Source organism: Typopeltis vanoorti, chromosome 9 (assembly GCF_054136105.1).
Source record: "Typopeltis vanoorti isolate ZY-2024b chromosome 9, IOZ_Tvanoo_1.0, whole genome shotgun sequence".
In the NCBI taxonomy this organism is placed as follows: domain Eukaryota; kingdom Metazoa; phylum Arthropoda; class Arachnida; order Uropygi; family Thelyphonidae; genus Typopeltis; species Typopeltis vanoorti.
Window position 1 is genome coordinate 34,112,118 of NC_143557.1, and position 20,447 is coordinate 34,132,564.

Consider the following 20,447-nt stretch of genomic DNA (forward strand, 5'->3'; position numbering starts at 1 on the left):
GCGCGTGTGACTTCACGAGTGCACCAGTATCTGACAGCAGAGTTGAACGAGCCCGGTAAATTGTAACTAAGGTTACTGTTTATAAGATGAGGGTCAATAACAATTTCCTTAGACTCGACTATGCGGCTTTCTACTTCGTCGTGGCATATATGAAGGTTTGAAGTTGTTGTCCAGTTTATCTCATGTTGGCAGCCTTCATTCTTTGTGTTTACTGAAAACAGGACATGGCTTGACAGGGCACTTGCTCTAGTTCTTTTGTAGGCAATGTCTCTCTGGTGTTCTTCGAGACGTAGGAGGATGGATTTCTCAGTCTGGCCATAGTATGGCTTACCACAGTCGCACGTAATTTTGTACACTCCTGGGAAATCTAGATGGTTGTGAGCTGGTTTGTGTTTACTTATAATTGATCTTAATTTGGGAAGAGTAGAGAAACACGTTTTTATGTTAAACTTTCTTAAAATTCTTCGTAGTTTCTTGGAGAGCGAGCTGATGTATGGTAAGGAGATATAACCTTTGGGGTTGTCCTGTGTTTCTGAGTTGTTTTGATGGTGGCGGTATAGATGCTTGTTAATAGTTTTTGAAGAGTAGCCATTACTTTCAATTTGAGAGGAAAGTTTATAAACAAAATAAAGGATTAGCAATGAGCAGTACCCTATCCCCAATACTAGCCAACATCTTTTTGAAGACTACGAAAAAAAGGCAATCTCCTCATCTACTCTCTTAAGCCAAAAGTCTGGCTGAGATATGTAGATGACATATTCCTTATCTGGGAACACGGTACTGATAACCTTCACACTTTTTTAGATCACTTAAACAACTTCCACCACGACATCAAATTAACCATGGAGGTTGAAGATAATGGATCTCTTCCTTTTCTGGACGTAAAACTTACCAAGACATCTGACTCCATAAAAATCTCTTTAGAAAATCTACACACACGGATAGATACCTGCATGCGTCTTCACATCACTATCCAGCACAGAAAGTTGGTATCATCTCAACTCTAGCGCATCGTGCCAGATCTGTACTGTCAGATGATGAAGACCTAAAAAATGAACATCTAAAAAGAACCTTCACGAGTAATGGCTACTCTTAAAAACTATTAAGAAGCATTTATGCCGCCACCATCAAAACAACTCAGAAACACAGGACAACCCCAAAGGTTATATCTCCTTACCATCCATCAACTCGCTCTCCAAGAAACAACGAAGAATTTTAAGAAAGTTTAACATAAAAACGTGCTTCCCTACTCTTCCCAAATTAAAATCAATTATAAGCAAACACAAACCATCTAGATTTCAAAGGAGTGTACAAAATTACGTGCGACTGTGGTAAGCCATACTATGGCCAGACTGAGAAATCCATCCTCCTACGTCTCGAAGAACACCAGAGAGACATTGCCTACAAAAGAACTAGAGCAAGTGCCCTGTCAAGCCATGTCCTGTTTTCAGTAAACACAAATAATGAAGGCCGCCAACATGAAATAAACTGGACACCAACTTGAAACCTTCATATACGCCACGACGAGGTAGAATGCCGCATAGTCGAGTCTAAGGAAATTGTTATGGATCCTCATCATATAAACAGTAACCTTAGTTACAATTTACCGGACTCATTCAAATCTGCTGTCAAATATTGGCGCACTCGTGAAGTCACGCGCACAGATGCCTAACAATAGAACTTTAACACGGACTGTAGCTCCAGTTCAAAGTTAAATGAAGTTTATAATAGTCGAATTTAAGTGACACAATGCTTCTTTATAGTATTTTTTTTTATTTGCCTTCTGTGTTTCTTAATGCCTGAAGAAGTCGCTTTCCGACGAAACATTTGCATTGTGAATAAATCTAATATGTTTGTTCTAACTCTCGGATCTAAGTCAGTATATAAAAATATGAATATATATATTATATTGTATTATGTTAGGGTTACCAAGTAAATTTATAAACTTTGTTATTTTACTCTTAATCCCAAGTAAGCAAACAGTTAAGTTTGCGCCTGAAACGTAGTTCACGTCTAAAGTCTCAAGTCTATTTCTTACCTTGGGAATAATATACATTACTCCCAAAGTAAAAAAAAAAAAAAAAAAAAAATCTTATTTACATCTATATCTCCTCCAGAGATTATTCAAAATAAAAACACCTTTTAGCAACTTCATAGGTAAAGTTGATAAGGCTCTGTATTACTAAAACCTTGGTATTTAGGGTTTAGCTACTCACTGAGGAGACCTCAAAAAAGGTCGAAACCGGTCAGGGTAGTGAACCCATCCATAATGTATTGCAGTATACATCTCTTAGTGAGATGTGCTTTACATTATGGGAAATACTAAGAATAGTGATCAGAGCTTCACCCACCTTTACAACGAGTTGCCCTAGTGTTGCACCACCTTTAGACTTGGACTACGTTTCAGGCGCAAACTTAACTGTTTGCTTACTTGGGATTAGGAGTAAAATAACTAAGTTTATAAAATTACTTGGTAACCCTAATATAATATACATTATTACCAAGGTGAAAAAAAAATATTTTAAAAAAATCTTATTTACATATATATATACTCTATAAAATAAAATAAGCTTTTTTTTTGTAACGTTTTTGTGTCACATTTGTTGTCAAGTTATTTGAAACTCAGGGGCTAGCCTGAGTGTCGAGTCTTCAAAATTCGAGTTAACAGAATTCAAGGAGGACCGGCCTACCAGTCCGGAACTCGGGAAGGTTGGGCGCCGTAGGCGTCAGGGTTACGGAACCCTCCCCTAGTATATATATGCTAATCATTTTATTGACTTAAACACCGAGATAATTAAGAATCAAAGTTTAATATGGACACAACTAGTTTCGTTGGTAAGCCAACTTCGTCAGGTGTCAAAGTACAAAGATATGTATACAAAAAAGACCGACAGAAACATTACACACTAGCAACAACAGAGCTATCAAAAAAAAACACCAATTAAATTCAAATTGGAGTTCGTGCTTGTTCTAGCTGTATTTATACGCGTGCATGTGATCTCGCGAGAACGCTAGCACTGAACAGCAGAGCTATGCGAATTTGGCAAATTGCAGCTAAGGTAGAGGAATAGAGCTAGAATAGAGGGTGAGAGTGCAGCTAGAATAGAGGGTGATTTCTTTTGATTCCAGGATACGTCCTTCAAGCTCATCGTAACATTTGTGAATATTAGAAGTTTGTTTCCAGTCTATTTGGTGTTGGTGACCTTCATCAGAGTTTACAGAGAACAAGACGTGGCTGGCGAGGGCACTGGCTCGGATTCTATTATAAGAGATCTCTCTTTTGTGCTCTTCAAGACTGAGAAAGATTGATTTATCAGTCTGCCCGTAGTAAGGCTTACCACAACTACAAATAATTCTGTATACTCCTGGGAAATGAAGATGGTGATATTTTTCTTTTGGCTAACTAAGGATAGATCGCAGTTTAGGTAAAGCAGAGAAGCACGTTTTAATGTCGAACTTTTTTAAAAGTCTAGCCAGTTTTGGGGAGAGGGAACTAATGTAAGGCAAGGATATGTAAGTTTTGGGGATAGTAATATCTTCATTAGTTTGATGACGACCGTGAAAAAGAAGTTTCTCATACTTTATGGAGCGAAACCATTATTGACAAAGGTCTTTTTGAGGAAATTAAGTTCATTTTGAATATCTTCGTCGTCAGATAATAAGGATCTGGCACGATGTGCAAGAATAGATATAATGCCATATTTCTGTGGAGGGTAGTGGTGAGAGGATGCTTGAAGGAATCTATCTGTATGTTTTGGTTTCCTGAAGATTGAAATTTTAATGTTATCAGAACTCCTGGTTAGCTTTATGTCTAACAAACAAAGACAATTTTTAACTTCTAGCTCAGAGCTGAATTCGATGTCGTGATGAAAGTTATTTAGATGATCTAAGAAAATTATGAGATTGTCCGGGCCGTGTTTCCATATAAGAAAAACATCGTCAATATAACAGAGCCAGATTTTAGGTTTCAGTGTGGCAGAACAAATTGCTTTTTCTTCCAAGTCTTCGAGAAATATGCTTGCCAACACCGGGGAAAGCGGACTACCCATGGTTGGACCGGTGTTTAGTTTCTTGATCTTGTCTTCGAATCTGAAGTAACCTGAGTTGACACAATGGTTAAGTAAAGCGAAGAGCTTCTTTGATAATTTGTTCTTGAGAAGAGTGAGAACCTCCTGAGTTGGAACATTGGTGAAAAGCGAAACTACGTCGAAGCTTTCCATCATGTCTGATTTCTTCAGTTTGAGGTTTTTGATCTTGGAAACAAAGTCAGCTGAATTCTTGATGTAAGAAGAGGATTTACCTGTGAGATGTTTTTAACGAAGAGGCGAGATATTTAGATAAGTTGTATGTGCGCGATTCGATGTCTTCAACTATGGGTCTTAATGGAGTATTTATTTTGTGAAACTTAGGAAGGCCATACAACCGTGGGATAAGAGGATGAACGGATCTGAGCGAAAGGCGGATATTCCTTGGTAATTCCGAAGTTGATTTTAGAAGATTGTTGGTCCTATTATGTAACTCTCTTGTAGGGTCCATATTAAGTTCAGAATAAGTATCCGCCTCTAATAATTCAAGAATTTCGTTGCGATAGTCTGTTTTTATTAAGAATGACTGTGGCATTTCCTTTGTCAGCTGGTAAGATGATAATGTCTTTGTTCTTTCTCAGTTTTTTAATGGCCACTCTTTCACTAGAAACGTTGTCATGTGGTTTCGCATTATTTATTATGAAAATAGCTTCCATCCATAGTAGGTTTCCGTCTTGGGTTGAAAGTAAGGAGGCAACTTCTATCTTAGTGAGAAAAAGAAAAGCCCTTTAGGAATGGATGTAGGAGCGAGAACGAAATTGAGTACCTTTGCAAGAACACTTTCTTCCGCTGTTGTGATGATATGTGAAGATTTATTAAAACTACTTTTTTTAAAAAAGGAGGAAACATAAGTAGAGGAGGAACGTTCTGTGTACGTCTGAGAGAATCGAACTTTCTGATAAGTTTAAGTTTATGATTTGGGTTCTTGAAGCCAAAAGTGCGCTGATTTCTTTCGTGTTGTTCCATGACATATTGTCTAAGGAAGCCTCTAAGGGGTTTTCTATTGAACTTTTCTTTGTGAAAAAAGAAGCCGGACTGCGATTACTATCGACAATTCGTTCCGATAGATCTAGTTTTGCCTTATGGTAAATTCTATGTGCCCGAGCTGTTTTGATGGATTCTTTGAAATAGTTACATAATAGGACCAACAATCTTCTAAAATCAACTTCGGAATTACCAAGGGATATCCGCCTTTCGCTCAGATCCGTTCATCCTCTTATCCCACGGTTGTATGGCCTTCCTAAGTTTCACAAAATAAATACTCCATTAAGACCCATAGCTGAAGACACCGAATCGCCCACATACAACTTATCTAAATATCTCGCCTCTTCGTTAAAAACATCTCACAGGTAAATCCTCTTATTACATCAAGAATTCAGCTGACTTTGTTTCCAAGATCAAAAACCTCAAACTGAAGAAATCGGACATGATGGAAAGCTTCGACGTAGTTTCGCTTTTCACCAATGTTCCAACTCAGGAGGTTCTCACTCTTCTCAAGAACAAATTATCAAAGAAGCTCTTCGCTTTACTTAACCATTGTGTCAACTCAGGTTACTTCAGATTCGAAGACAAGACCGACAAACAAAACACCGGTCTAGCCATGGGTAGTTCGCTTACCCCGGTGCTAGCAAATATATTTCTCGAAGACAAAGCAATTTGTTCGGCCACACTGAAACCTAAAATCCGGCTCCGTTACATTGATGGTGTTTTTCTTATACGAGAACACGGCCCAGACAACCTCAAAGTTTGCTTAGATCATCTAAATAACTTTAATCACAACATCGAATTCAGCTCTGAGCTAGAAGTTAACAATTGTCTTTGTTTGTTAGACATAAAGCTAACCAGAAGCTCTTATAACATTAAAAATTCAATCTTCAGGAAACCAACATATACAGATACAACACCTTCAGGCATCCTCTCACTACTACTCTCCGCAGAAATATGGCATTATATCTATTCTTCCACATCGAGCCGGATCCTTATTATCAGACGACGAAGAAATTCAAAATGAACTTAATTTCCTCAAAAAGACCTTTGTCAATAATGGTTTCGCTCCAAGAAGTATTGAGAAACTTCTTTTTCACGGTCGTCAACAAACTAATAAAGATATTACTATCCCCAGAGCTTACATCTCCTTTCCTTACATTAGTTCTCTCTCCCCCCGAAACTGGCTAGAATTTTAAAAAAGTTCGACATTAAAACATGCTTCTCTGCTTTACCTAAACTCCGATCTATCCTTAGTGAGCCAAAAGAAGAACATTACCATCTTCATTTCCCAGGAGTATACAGAATTATTTGTAGTTGTGGTAAGCCTTACTACGGGCAGACCGATAAATCAATCTTTCTCAGTCTTGAAGAGCACAAAAGAGAGATCTCTTATAATAGAATCCGAGCCAGTGCCCTCGCCAGCCACGTCTTGTTCTCTGTAAAATCTGATGAAGGTCACCAACACCAAATAGACTGGAATCAAACTTCTAATATTCACAAATGTTATGATGAGCTTAAAAGACGTATCCTGGAGTCAAAAGAAATCACCCTCTATTCTACCCACATGAATAACAACCTTAGCTAGAATTTGCCAGATTCGCATAGCTCTGCTATTCAGTGCTGGAGTTCTCGCGAGATCATACGCACGCGTATAAATGCAGGTAGAACTGAAGCACGGACTCCAATTTGAACCTAACTGGTGTTTTTTTATATAGCTCTGTTGTTGCTAGTGTGTAATATTTCTGTCGGTCTTTTTTGTATAAATCTTTGTACTTTGACACCTGACGAAGTTGGCTTACCAATAAACTTTTATTCTTAAATATCTCGGTGTTTAAGTGATTAAAATTATTAACATATTCATAAACCGAGTCAATCTGTGTATATATATATATATATATATATATATATATATATATATGGACTTTTTCAACTGAAGGTGAGTTAACAGACCTTATATGGAGATCGGTTTTTCTCCCGGAAACAAGTTTTTCATCTCGCGTATAAGCAAATCAGTCATAAGAACACACGCAATTTATAGACAAAAAAAAAAAAAAAAAAACTCGCTTAACGCTATTAATTAATCCATCAATTAATGCACACTAAGCGAAATCGTGTTGAGTGAATACAATAAAAAATAGAAATAATTATAATTCATAGATCACTTAGCGTAAATTTGGGGAAAAAATACACCATAAGTTATATTAGAGGCTAAAATCATCAAAGTTAATAAAAATTAATTGCTTAAATTTTTATTTAATGCCTAAATATTTTATTGAGCTACTTTTTCTCCAAAAAATTAAGTAAAGATGTTTGAATCGTGCTTGACTTTTTCAAGATTTCCGTAGACTTTCGAAGCTTCGTTCCATATCAGGATCAGCATCAAACAAAATTTCCTTAGCATACGCAATGTGATTGAATACTAGCTCAAGTTTTTCTGCAGTTAGCTTCTTAGTCGTAACATTCTTTTCTTGTTCTTCTTCATGTGCACATTGTTCTTCTAGTTCAATGTTTCTCAAAGTGTGGTATGCGTATCCCCTGGAGTACGCGAAAGGTCGTTAGGGGGTACGTGGCAAATTTCGGCAATGCATAATTAAAGAAGTCATTATATTTTCAAGAAACAGTGCAATTAGAAACAACCGGGATAAAACAGCATTAACTAATGAATCACATCCCCTCTTCAACAGAAACTGCTGTATAGACCTACGTATCTCAAGTCTTGTAAATTAGTGGTAATTTTTGCTGAAATAATGGGAAAGAAGATGACTTTGACGATGCACACAAAGAAACTCTTCTCGATGCCAAAAGTAGTGATAACGAGTAGGAGCTTCTTGGTAAGTTGCACCATTTTCAGTTTTTTTCTGAAAACTTTAGTTTCCGAAAATTCCCGCACGTATCTCGCAACACGATTTTTTAGCTTTAATTTTGGGGAAAAAGTTAGAGTTATATTTGAATAAATACAGTATTTTTTTTAGCTTTCAAATTCTTACGTATGGATCATTTATTAAAGATTGGATTTATAAAACCCCCAAAAGAGAGCAATATAGCAAATACAAGTAGCTGTAAGCAACAAGAAAACGTTGATATTGCATCTGGATCAAATGAAATTGATGAGTGTGTCGTCTGACATCTCTAGAGAACGAAAATTTAAAAATAAATCATATTTTTTGTTTACATAAAAAAAAATCATCTAACGCCTTTTTATTCCCGTATACGGGGAGTAGGCGAGGCATGAACATATAAATTCAAATAAAATAGATATTTAATTTTAATTAATATTGTAAATTAATTTATTAATTTTAATTCACGAATGAATTTATTTTTTAATTACTTAATTAATTAGGGGGTACTTGGTAATAATGAAAATTTAAGAAGGGGTACGTGGATATCTGAAGTTTGAGAAACACTGTTCTAGTTGAAGGAGACATTCTCGCTTAAATGCTCTGAATGGGAATCGAGCAAGTTTCTCACATCTTCATTATCCAGTTCATTAAATCCAAGTTCTTTTCCAATTGTTTCGATTTCTTCAATAATGTTTGATCTTGGATTTTGCGCACGAAATACTAGCATTGGCTTGAGTTTAAAGTCGCTTTCTACACTGCCTCCTAATAAAGGTGTAAGATATCTTTAGATACTTTGTATCCTGGTTGAAATGCTTCAGTTTTAGCTAGGAAAGTTTTTGTTGGCAATAAGAGACCAATTATTATTATTATTCAGGCCTCCATGGAGTCAAAAGACTCATCGTGGGAGAATTTCAATTTCAACTTCAATTTCATCAAAGTTGAATATTTGACGATGGCCCTCCTGAATTATTCTTTGCAATTCTTCAGGAAACTGGGCCGCAAATTCCCCAGTTATTCTTACGTTATGCGGTCCAGTTCAAATTTTTAAAACGGTCAAACCCTCTTAAACTCGCAGTAAAGCTTTCACATTCCTCTTGAAATTTGGTCTCTTTCAATGAGGTAAAAATATTAAGAGCTTTTGCCTGAATATTCCTACTAAAAAGTATTCTTTTTTTCGTTATAATTCTCAATCCAGAGTGATAGAAGACGCTCCATCTCGATCATTAAATGGCTTCTATTTCGGGTACTCTGCATGCTTAAAGAAGCAGTAGCAACTTTTCCTTGTTCTTTGCTCTTATTTAATATAGTTCAAACTGTAGACTCGCTGTATCCCAGGTCTCACACAATCATTGTATTACTAGCATCACTTTTATGTCTCTGAATGAGATCCAGCTCGATGAATGTTCCGCTCGATGCTAATTGGCGATAAAAAATTTCGCATGAAGTAAAAAAATCGCGTTAACTGATTAGTCACTCGCTTAAAGTGGGAAATATTATCATTCGCTCAATCGCGCATATCGAATTCGCGTTAAGCGAGGTTTTCCTGTACTGTTGTTAGCGGTGATGATAGCTATGTATAGTGGGAAATTACGTAGTAGGGAGGACGGTGAGATGATATAGCGGAGTGGAGTGCTCTCTCGCAATGAGTCCTTGGAGGTGTTAAGTAGTAGTAGTAGTAGTAATAATAATAATAATAATAATAATAATACTGTACTTCAAAAATGGATATATGCAACCAGATCTGTCACTTTGCATTAACAATCAAAGAAACAATCTATGCAGTTATGAAGCGAGTTCATTAGCTCCTAATATTTGGAATCGATAAAATACTTATCAGTAAAACTTCTCATGCAGAAAAATGCAGATCAATAAAAACAAAATTCAACCCTTATTATGTAAAATGATGTAAAAATAAGCAGTCACTACAAAAAGAAAAGGTCGTTATCTGCCTTGAGCAGAATACTTTTTTTGTCAATTATTTTATTACATAGCACAATTAATTGTGAATAACTGTTTTTATCATTATTGTTGGTGAAATATTTTGATTTTTAATGGATATATGAGACCAGGAAGTACATTCTGCTCATTGGAGGTGTCCAGTCTATTCTACGTCAATATTATAAATAATTGCTTCTTTGCATCTAATTTCATACTAATGCAAAATACTGTTCTATTTTGTAGGGCATATTCGCCTACAACCACTGCTGTGTGCAGAGACTGAGTCCTGTTGGAATGACCACTGCCCACCATGAAAGTTCAGGGGCTGTATCACAGATTCCAACTCAGTGTTTTCCAACTTGGGTGGAGGTTTAGACTCCTTTCTTGCAGAAATGCAACTTGGATACTCCTGATACATCATCCCACCAAACCATCACTGATGCAGGGTGATGACCTCTCTGAATCCTGGATGCTATGCAACCATCCAGGGTATATGACCATATACTTGGTTATTTTGGTGATTAAACGACTCTTCAAAATTTGTTCTATCGTTGAGTGCAAAATCTGAGCTTTGGGTACAGAAAAAACTACCTGCGCAAAGATTAGCTAAAGAAAAAAGCTTCTCCAGTTTGTGACTAGAATCAAATTATATTCTTTCTTCTTCTTCTGGCAGTCTTGTATCATGAAACTAGAAATGTTACCACAAGGAAGCAACCCCCATGGAGCCCATATCATAATTTTGCTCTTTCAAAGACAAATTTCAATATGCTGATAGCTTTTCTTTAGTTGTAAGCTTGAGTGAAGTTCAGTTTTTGTTAACTACTTGCAAGTATTGCTGATTTTTTATCTTGAATTCAAGCCTTGAATACAACTAACAATTCTGTTTCTCCAACAAGTGGACATTAAGGACCTTTTAATAATTTTTTTTAAAAATAAACAGAAACACACAAAAATGGGATGAAAAAGTCTCCCACCTTCATTCAATAAACATTGAAGTGTGTAAAAATTTCATCAACAAATAGAATCAAACTTTGAAAAACTCAAAATTCGCCTTAAAATGAAATAGCAGTTGTACTTTTGTGATTCCTAATAACAAAAGACAAAACAGAGCTATTTGCATTTCACTTCTGCACTCTCTCAGCATCTCCTTACTCTTTTTTTTTTTTTTCAATCAAAGATTAGGAAAAATCTTGTTCAAATTAAATAATGAAACTGTCATTTTAATAATATTGCAAACTCCAAATATTCTTAAAGATGGTGCTCTGTTTTCTGAGGGAAGGCTCCCATCTAGAGCCTTCAATTTGGTTACAAGACAATATGCAAGGCATGTTCAAAAAAAGAGCAAACTTTTTAATAGTGCACCAACGGCACAGAGAGTGTGCTGCAGCTGCAGCTACCAAGCGCACCTAGCGACAGGTTTTGACAACAAACTGCCATTTTCCCCCTTCTGCTATGAGCATTAGTCATCGAGTTACATCCGCTGAAGTGATCACATGCACAAGCTGTTCGTCCAATTAGTGACAACAAGAGATTGAAGAACAATGTGTGTGCGTGCGTGAAATTTTGCTGCAAACTTCATAAAGATTGAGACATTGGTTTATGGCTATGATGTTGAAACCAAGATGCAATTGTTGTAGTGGGTGGGGAAAGGGTCTCCTCGACCAAAAAAAGCACAGATAAGTCGGTCAAAGATCAAGGTGATGTTGGTTGTGTTTTTTGATTGGAAAGGCATTGTCCATTATGAATTTGTACCATGTGGTCAGATGGTAAACAAAGAGTTGTACCAGGAAGTTTTAGCACATTTAAGGGATGCTGTGCACTGGAAAAGGCCCAAATTGTGGGAAAACCAGACTTGGATGTTGCCTCACGACAATGCGCCAGCAAAACATCAGACCTCCGTTGTACTCCATCCACCCTATTTTCCAGACTTAGTCCCAGCAAACTTTTTCCTGTTTCCCAAACTTAAAACCACTTTGAAAGAATGTCATTTCCAAACCATAGAGGAGATTCAGGGAAATGAGATAAGAAAACTGCATGCCATCACAAAAACTGCATTCCAACAATGGAAATGATGTATCGCCAGTAGAACGGACTACTTTGAAGGGGACAGTGCTTAAAATGTTGTAAAATGAGCAATAAAGTCTTTATAGCAAAAGTTCAGTCTTTTTTGAACATGCCTTGATTATCCATTATTGTTTTTAAACCAAATAGCAAAAAAAACTTTAAAATTACAACCTTTGGCATCAGAGTTCCCTTGGTAGACATTGCACTAAAACAGCAGTTCCCAACCTTTTTCCACTTGCATACCCCTTTTAAACCCATTTCTATAAATTGTACCCCTTGTTTTTAAAATAGCTGTTTTTAAATAGTGACAATTTTGTTCAGTGCCTATCTTAATGTAAAATAGTTTACTTTACTTGTAAACTATTTTACAATAATTTACTTGTAAATTACAATACTTTACTTGTTTTTCCATTACTGATTATTTTTCGTGCACCGTGAACGGCCCAGCACGTACCCTGGGGGGGGGGGGGGGCACATACCATCGGTTGGGAACCGATGCACTAAAACATTAATGAATTCTGTACAGGAGCCCATCTGTTCAAATCTTATTAGTGCTTTTGATTATTCAAAGCTTTATTTGCCTGATAGCTATCTTGAATATTCAGGTCTTCATCAGCAAACTAAAAAGGCCTTTAGGAAAACAAAATCTTCACTCTTAACCTAATTCTCAATACCAAAATTCTATGCCAAAAAAATTTTATGTAAATGAACATTTGGTCAGTGTATAAATCCCAAGCATTTAGGGGAAAGAGTGCAAAGGCTTCAATTGGGCATAATAAAACTATTCAAATAAAGATGAAATCGTAAATCTTTGGATTAAGGTTTCACTTGCATATGACCTCACAGAGTTCACGTGCATACTCTAAGTCCATAAGGTGCTAAATGTTGTATCCATGTCAGTGCAACCTTTTGACATGGATCCTACAGTATCAAAAACATGATTTTTACTCTGACAAGATTTCTGCTTGGTCTCTGATGAGGACCAACAGTTCAAAATAGCTATTATGGTAGTGAAACATTTAATCAAAAGCACTTATAAAATGTAAACCTATGCACTTCAAGGGCAGAGTTTTTTAAGCAGTGCAATAAAGTAACTTCAATGTTCCATATACACTCTGTCATTCAAAACTTTTATTAAAGTTTTTATCAAAGGCAAACTTTGTTTGCTATTTGGCTATGAAACAATAGTTGATATTTACTACCATTTCTTTGAATAACCATATTGTGATGCTAACTTATGTCATTATGATCCATTGTCATGTGTCCTACAAAACAGAAATTACCAATATAGCCTATTGTACAAAAAATCTTCTCCATCCCTTACATTCACATCATATGCAGTGCAGGTGATATGCTTACAAGGGCATGACAAGCAAAGTGTTGTGATTTAGACACTCCTCCATTTAAGGATACTGCAATAAAATGGTTTCACAGTCTGGCTGCTAGATGGTACACTGAACCAAACCTTGATAATAACAAATCAGAAGGTTTCACTTCCTCTGGCATTATCTGTCAGAGGAAGTGAAGCCTTCTGATTTGTCAACAGCGCTGTTGAGAACACACCTGAACAGGAGATTGGGTTTCCTCGATATGGATATTTTGTTCACAAGTCTTTAATCTGCCATGCATGAGTTCCCTTCTCTGTATTTAACTCTTCTTTCCTTTCCTTAAGATTGAAAGACAATATAAAATACCATACAGTTCTTCAGTGAAGAACTGTATAAAAATAAAATAGAGAAACCGTCAATAAAAGTTTCCACATCCATCATAGTCTAAACACTATTTATGAACTACTTATAGTAATTCAAACCCATCTGGTTTTTTTTTGTTTTTTTTTTGTAATAAAATCTTAACTGGCAGCCTAAATACCCAATAATTTACATAGGTACTTTGAGTCACAAGGACAATACAATTCATCAGATCAGACAACTTGTGTCTGAGAATGCCAAACCTAGAATTCCCCCCTGTTTTATCTACTCTGGCTCAAAATGTCCTTGCCTTTCTTCTTTGCATTCAAACACTATATTAATTTCTCTCCAAATTCTAATAATCAAATTCTACAATTGTGAATTACAGGATAGACAAAAAAGAGTACATCTTTTTTTGTGCATAGTTTGACTGGCTTTCCTACCCCCCCCCAACACACACACACTTCCATTGGCTTAAACCTGAAAATATTTTTTATAGATTATGAATAAGTTTATGCCACCATTTGATTATCTGCAGTATGCTCAAAAGCATTTTGGTAAAGAAGGGTTCGAGGGTGAAGAACTGAGAACATTCAGAATCAGAATTTATGGTATTAGATAGGCATATGAACAAATTGTGTGAAACTGATAGTGACAACAATCTGACTCACTGGATCAGTGTAGTTAGACATGAAAGTTGGAGATGTTAACTTGGCGTTGCTATTAGGCAATTAGTATGGATTGGAAAACATGATTACTCAGTATGTCTTTTTCTATTGTAGCAGGAATAACATGGTATTTGAGAGCAAATATTTCTTTTGGTTTGATTTTAATTTAATGTATAAAATCAGAGCTAAATTTTAGATCCAAGTTGGTGATGTCTGCTCATTGTTCTAAACTACTAGTAACTGTATTTCTTGTTTGTACATAGCTTGAAGGACTTTGGGAACACAGGATAAGATGAACACCTGCATGTAAAATTGGGTCCAATTTGTCCTTTACTGAAGCCAGATATACTGGCTTTTGAATCAAACAAAAAGGCATACAGAGTGACTGTAGAATTCTAAAGATACATTTTAAAATACCTTCCTCTTGAGGAGTTCTGTAGTTATCAATTATCTATGATAATGCTTAATGTTCCATGCAACTGAAGAAAAACTTGAATTTAATTTATATATATATATATATAAATTAAAGCAACAGATTGGCAAAACTCAAATTACCTGAATCTCAATAAAGCTATTAAAAAATCTTGTCAAAAAGATAAAAAATAGCTATATCCAAAACATCTGTAAAGAAATAGAAAGACACTCCAACTCTAATGAAATAACAGATTTATTCAAGAAGGTTAAGGATAAAAGTTGAGGAAATAGATCTATTTCCTCAACTTTTCTGAGATCTGATGGTCTATAAAGCTTTGTAATCTTTCCTTGATAATGTGTAGTAAAATCTTACTGGTATGTGAAATAAGGGCAATAGTGCAGTAGTTTTCACATTTGTTGTGATTGCCTTTCTTGTAGATTGGGATAATGGTGGAACTAGTCCAGTTCCACCATCAGACAAATAATCGAAAAGAGCAAGGGAATTCAACTTAGGCCTTTATCTATGCTTTATAGATTACTCCAAGGCCTTTGACTGTATGAGATGGGATATTTTATGGGACATCATGCAAGAATCAGGAATACCAAACCATCTAGTAACCCTCGTAAAAAACTTATATCAACAAAATCAAGCAACAGTAAGAACTGAAAACTCAGTATATCCCCTGCATTCCAATTTGATAAAGGTTCAAGACAAGGATGCATACTCTCACCATTACTATTCAACCTTTACAGAACTATAATGAAAAGATCTCTAAAAAAGTGGAATGGAGGCATTAAATTAGGTGGCCGAACAATCACTAACTTATGATACGCAGATGACACAGTGATAATAGCAACAAATGAACAGGAATTAAAATCCATCCTAACTCAATTAGAATGGGAAAGCTTAAGTCATGGTTTACGAATAAATCAAGACAAAACCAAAATAATGGTTATAAACAATGCAAAAGAGATAGATGTAGAAGGAATTGAAATTGTCGACAATTTCAATTACCTTGAAGTGATAATAACAAAAAAAGATGGATGTAACAAAGAGATAAGCAGAAGTACGGCACTAGCTAAGAAAGCGATGAATGATTTAACTAAGATCTGGAAAGACAGGCACATCTCCAGAAAGACCAAAATTAAGCTTGTAGAAACCTTAGTTTATTCGATCTTTCTCTATGCTTCTGAATCTTGGACAAACGACAAAACATGACAGAAGAAGAATTGAGGTGTTAGAGCTCTGGTGCTGGAGAAGATTGTTAAGAGTGTCTGGAAAGAAAAAAGAACAGACAAAAATATCCTAGAAGAACTGAATATCCACGGAAGACTAATAAACATAATTGACAAGAGAATAGTGCAATATTTTGGACACATATGTAGAAGGGAAGGCAACTGCCTGGAAAAAAATAATCATCCAGGGTTAACCATGTGGGATAAGAAAAAGAGGAAAACCATCCTACAGGTGGATTGATGAAATATCAAGAATCACTGGACTTAAATTAGAACAAGCAATAAGAGAAGCACAGGAGAGAAAGAAATGGCGAAGCATCATCAGGAAGATCACGAGTCCTCAGACATGAAGAGATCCGATATATATATATATATATATATATACAGTAGTGCACTAAGGGTTTAATCTTGGGGAGGGGGCCGAGTTGAGTAAACAATTTGAGAATGCATACTTACTACCTATGACTGAGCATCTGCAACGATCGCTAATTCATAAGTAGTATAGAAATAGAAGACACGACACAACATAAATAAAAAAAAAAAAAAATGAATTTTAATTAGGAAAAGATTTGGGGAAAATTTTCTAGTGTTTTTTTCCTTTTTCTTTGGGGGGGAGGGACAGGACCCCCCCTCTAGGTGTGTATATATATTATGTGTTTCCCAATCATGAGTGGGCTAAGATTTGTTTTCTATTTTTTAATTAATTTTTCTAATTGTTTTGCATTTTTATTTATTTTTCATACACTCTGGAAACCCTGCTATAGAGACCAAACATGGAACTTGTTTCAAGCTGCTTCAGGCCTTATATAAACATGGGGTAGTCAAACATAAAATTCATATCCTACCTAAAATATATAAATCATATAATAAATGATTAAAATTTATTTGTCATATTACTGAACAAATAGTACTTTGAACCAAATAACTCAAACCTCTAATTCAGTACATTATACTATTATATTATATTAACATTTCATTTGTATTGATTTTTTTTTTTTTTTTTTTTTGCCATGTATTCCATTCAAACTACTTTTACCATGGCTACATATCTTGATAGAAAGTACTTATAAAATAAATAAAACTCTCTGAAATGTAATAAGGCCTACACTTCATTTGCTGTCTCAGGTATCTAGAGATTTTAGCACTGTTTTGGGCATAATATCCTATATATAATATATATTTTCTGCTTTGCTCATCTGTTGTCAAACATGTACACCAGCCCATTCTGAAACATCCTGTGCAAGACAGCTGTACTCAAAACAAATCTGTATCCTTGTACCTCAAATTTAAGCAGACTGGTGACACCCAGAAATCTCAAAGATGAGGTCAAGAATTGCAAAATAGATATTCTAGATGCTTCATCAAAGCAAAATTAGTTTTATTATGAATCACATCATTTTTCTGAATTGCATACTACAAAGGTGTCTTAAATTGTTTTTGCATAATATTCACCCAGTCAAAGTTTCCTTCACTAGTACAAAATGCTTATACTCATTAGTGCCATGTAAAATTTGTTTGGTGGAGGTAAATTTCCGTTTTCAATCCCTAGTTGCCTGAGTGATTAACATATTCACTCTCTAGCCGAGATGCTGTGGGTTTGAATCCCACCATGGGCACTGATGTTTGTGATTGTTCTACTAACACCACCTCTTCTAGCAGAAGGCTTCACTCCCAAAACCCTATGTGTTACTGGAGTGACCATATAACATTCGGTGATGCCGAATGTGAATAACTAACTAACCAACCAACCAACTCCTGGTAGCACTTTCAATTCTGAATTCTGGTGGCTAGAATCATCCCAAGTGATTGCTGACAGGACTAAAATCACAGTTTTGTTTAACAACCAAATTTTTCTAGTAGACTTATATGCACATTTGTTTTCATTCATTCATTAGAACATGGGAAAAATGTCTCTCATACACTCAATATCGGGTAACATATGACTTCTTTTGATCACTTTCAAAACTGTTGCTGGATGTGAAGTTAATCCATGTGTGTTTTATCAACAGAAGCCAATTAAGCCAAGCAGCAGTCTAGACTCCTTTTAAAATATCCCTGGCATAATTACCTACTGAATAAGGATTTTTTTATTATTTATCTGATACTTCCAGGAAGTCCAAAGACTCATCAAAGGAGGGCACCTGCTCTACAGCCTTCTGTCTCCATCACTCAAATCCACCAACGATCGGCAATTACCGCTTACCATCACCACCACTAGAATTTTCACAGACAATCACAACATCTATGCCCAGGGCGGGATTCGAACCCGCATCCTTTGGGCTGGAGAGCGGATACGCTAACCAATCGGCCAACCAGCCCAGCATTAATCAACCGATGCTGTCGGATGTGGTTTCACACTCCTGAACAATAAAGTGTGAGTTTACGTTTAAGCGTAAATCAGGAAGCAATCACTTATTATGTGATTCAATCTGTTTTATATATTTTAATACATTATTGCACATTTTAATACATAATGCATTATGTCTGCAAAATTTGTAAACTTCATTTACACTCCCACACTTATTCTCTGTTCTCCTTAATTTCAAGGAAATTAGCAGGGAGAAGATAGAACCCTATCAGAAAAGAAATCAAGATATTTGAATATCCCCAAACACACTCACAATCACTAACAAATTGTAAGAATGACTGCAGGATATAAATGAAATGCGTATCACATTAAAAACTTTTCTTGCTGCTAGTTAAAATGACAAACGGAAAGAGTTATACAGAGAATCAGTGAATATGAAGAAAGTAATATCCTGACTTCCCAAGTAGAGCAAATGCTAGTGTTGCGAATTACTTGAAGGATAAAACACAAGCATCACAGGATCCTAATAGGTGATATGTTCATTCCACCGAAAATTTTATGATAAAATAAGAGCCTAACATACTCTTTATATATATATAACCGGCAAAGGTTGGTCGATTGGTAGAGCCTCTGCTACTAATGGCTCAGTTAAGTAACTGTGAGCGCGGTTAATAGTTGGAAGGGGCTAATCGTTCGATGCTGTTGGCACACTCTCCCTCGATGAGTCCTTGGACTCCCTGGAGGTGTCAAATAATAATAATAACCTACACGAGAGAGGTTATACTATAGCATATTAGTGCGTGTTGGGCTAGAGAGTAAGGAACAGAATTGTTGATAAGTGCTACTTTAAAAAAATTTTAAAGTAGCACTTATCATCCCTCCCCACCACCACAATTCTATTTTGTGGTGGTGGGGAGGGATGGTAAAAAACTTTAGTTGTATGTAATATATCTTAAAGCACATTTTTGACCATGATCCCATATTTTTGCTGGATTCCAAGGAAAATCTTGATCAGAGTTTCATTTTTCAATAATCTATTATTAATTATTTTAAAAAAACTAAAAAAACTGCGTTTTTAAGGAAGAATATACAGTATCGTTTTACATTTGAAATATTTTTTTTTAATTTAAATTTTTAAAAAAATATTTACCAAGAAACTCATTATTAACACTTTATACAACCATCTAAAAGATGGCATCAAACTATATATCATCCAAGTATTAGATATTTGTTATATAGAACTAGTTCTAACTCAAATAAACAGAAAAACATACTGAAGAGACATTACTTACCGAAGAAATGTTTGATCAGTTATTTGTTTAAAACGGAGAAACTGTTTCTTCATTGTGCAAAAACAGAGAGAGAGAATCCAAAATACTGTTGTTTCCACTTTGCTCGTCAGCAAAGATCACTTAACTTCATTAATAACATTACCAACAAATGCACTGGCATAACTAATTCTTCAAGATTCCAAACACCCCTCTTCACATGTGTCAGAACTTCTACAGAACAATGAAAAATTAAGGATATGACGTCCGATTTAAGTGTGACTGTGCTGATTGGTTTAAAATGAATACTCTCTAACCAATCATCAGACTTCTCTCCAAAGATACATGTGATCTGTTTAACGCACGTACTTCACTAAGTGGGCGGCTTCTCCCATTAGTAACTTAAATTGATACGCCTTAAGAACTGAAGATTAAATAATCCACACGGAGTGGGAAGCAAGTTTCTAGAAATAGCAGCATTTTTATTTTCCAAAACCATGGAAGATTACCACATTACTTTAAGTAAACCTAAAAAAAGGTTTATTCGGAACCCACTAATAATGTACAAAACCATAATACTCTAAAAATAGCTTTGCTTTTTGTAATATTATTTATCTGTATATTTTAGGAGTAGTTAGCATTTTTAACAGCGTTATTATTATTATTAACATTTGACCTCAATGTCATAATGTCAGCTTTATGCGGATGATGTTATACTTCTAAATAAATCCGCTACAAGTCTGCAAGATTCTCTGACTAAATTGAATAGCTGTTGTAATAGATATGGTATGAAGGTCAGCAATAAAAAGACAAAGACAATGAAAATAGGCAGAATCATTGAAAATGTCAACTGTGTTGTGAATGGAGAACCTGTGGAACAAGTGAAACATTTCAGCTACTTAGGCACGATTTTTACTGAAGATGGTAAATTAAATATAGAAATAGACAACA

At 35.5% G+C, this 20,447-nt stretch overlaps 1 protein-coding gene across 1 annotated transcript in view; it reads right to left on the reverse strand.

Annotated features, from left to right (window-relative positions):
- The window catches only part of LOC150102964 (rho GTPase-activating protein 44-like), a 521,092-nt gene extending 501,398 nt beyond the window's left edge, over nt 1-19,694 (reverse strand). Inside the window, exon 1 of the mRNA XM_090397793.1 lies at nt 19,521-19,694. Coding sequence (XP_090253919.1) covers nt 19,521-19,573 — 53 coding nt within the window. The 5' untranslated portion in view covers nt 19,574-19,694. The remainder of the gene's footprint in view (nt 1-19,520) is intronic.
- Nucleotides 19,695-20,447: the final 753 nt, after the last annotated feature.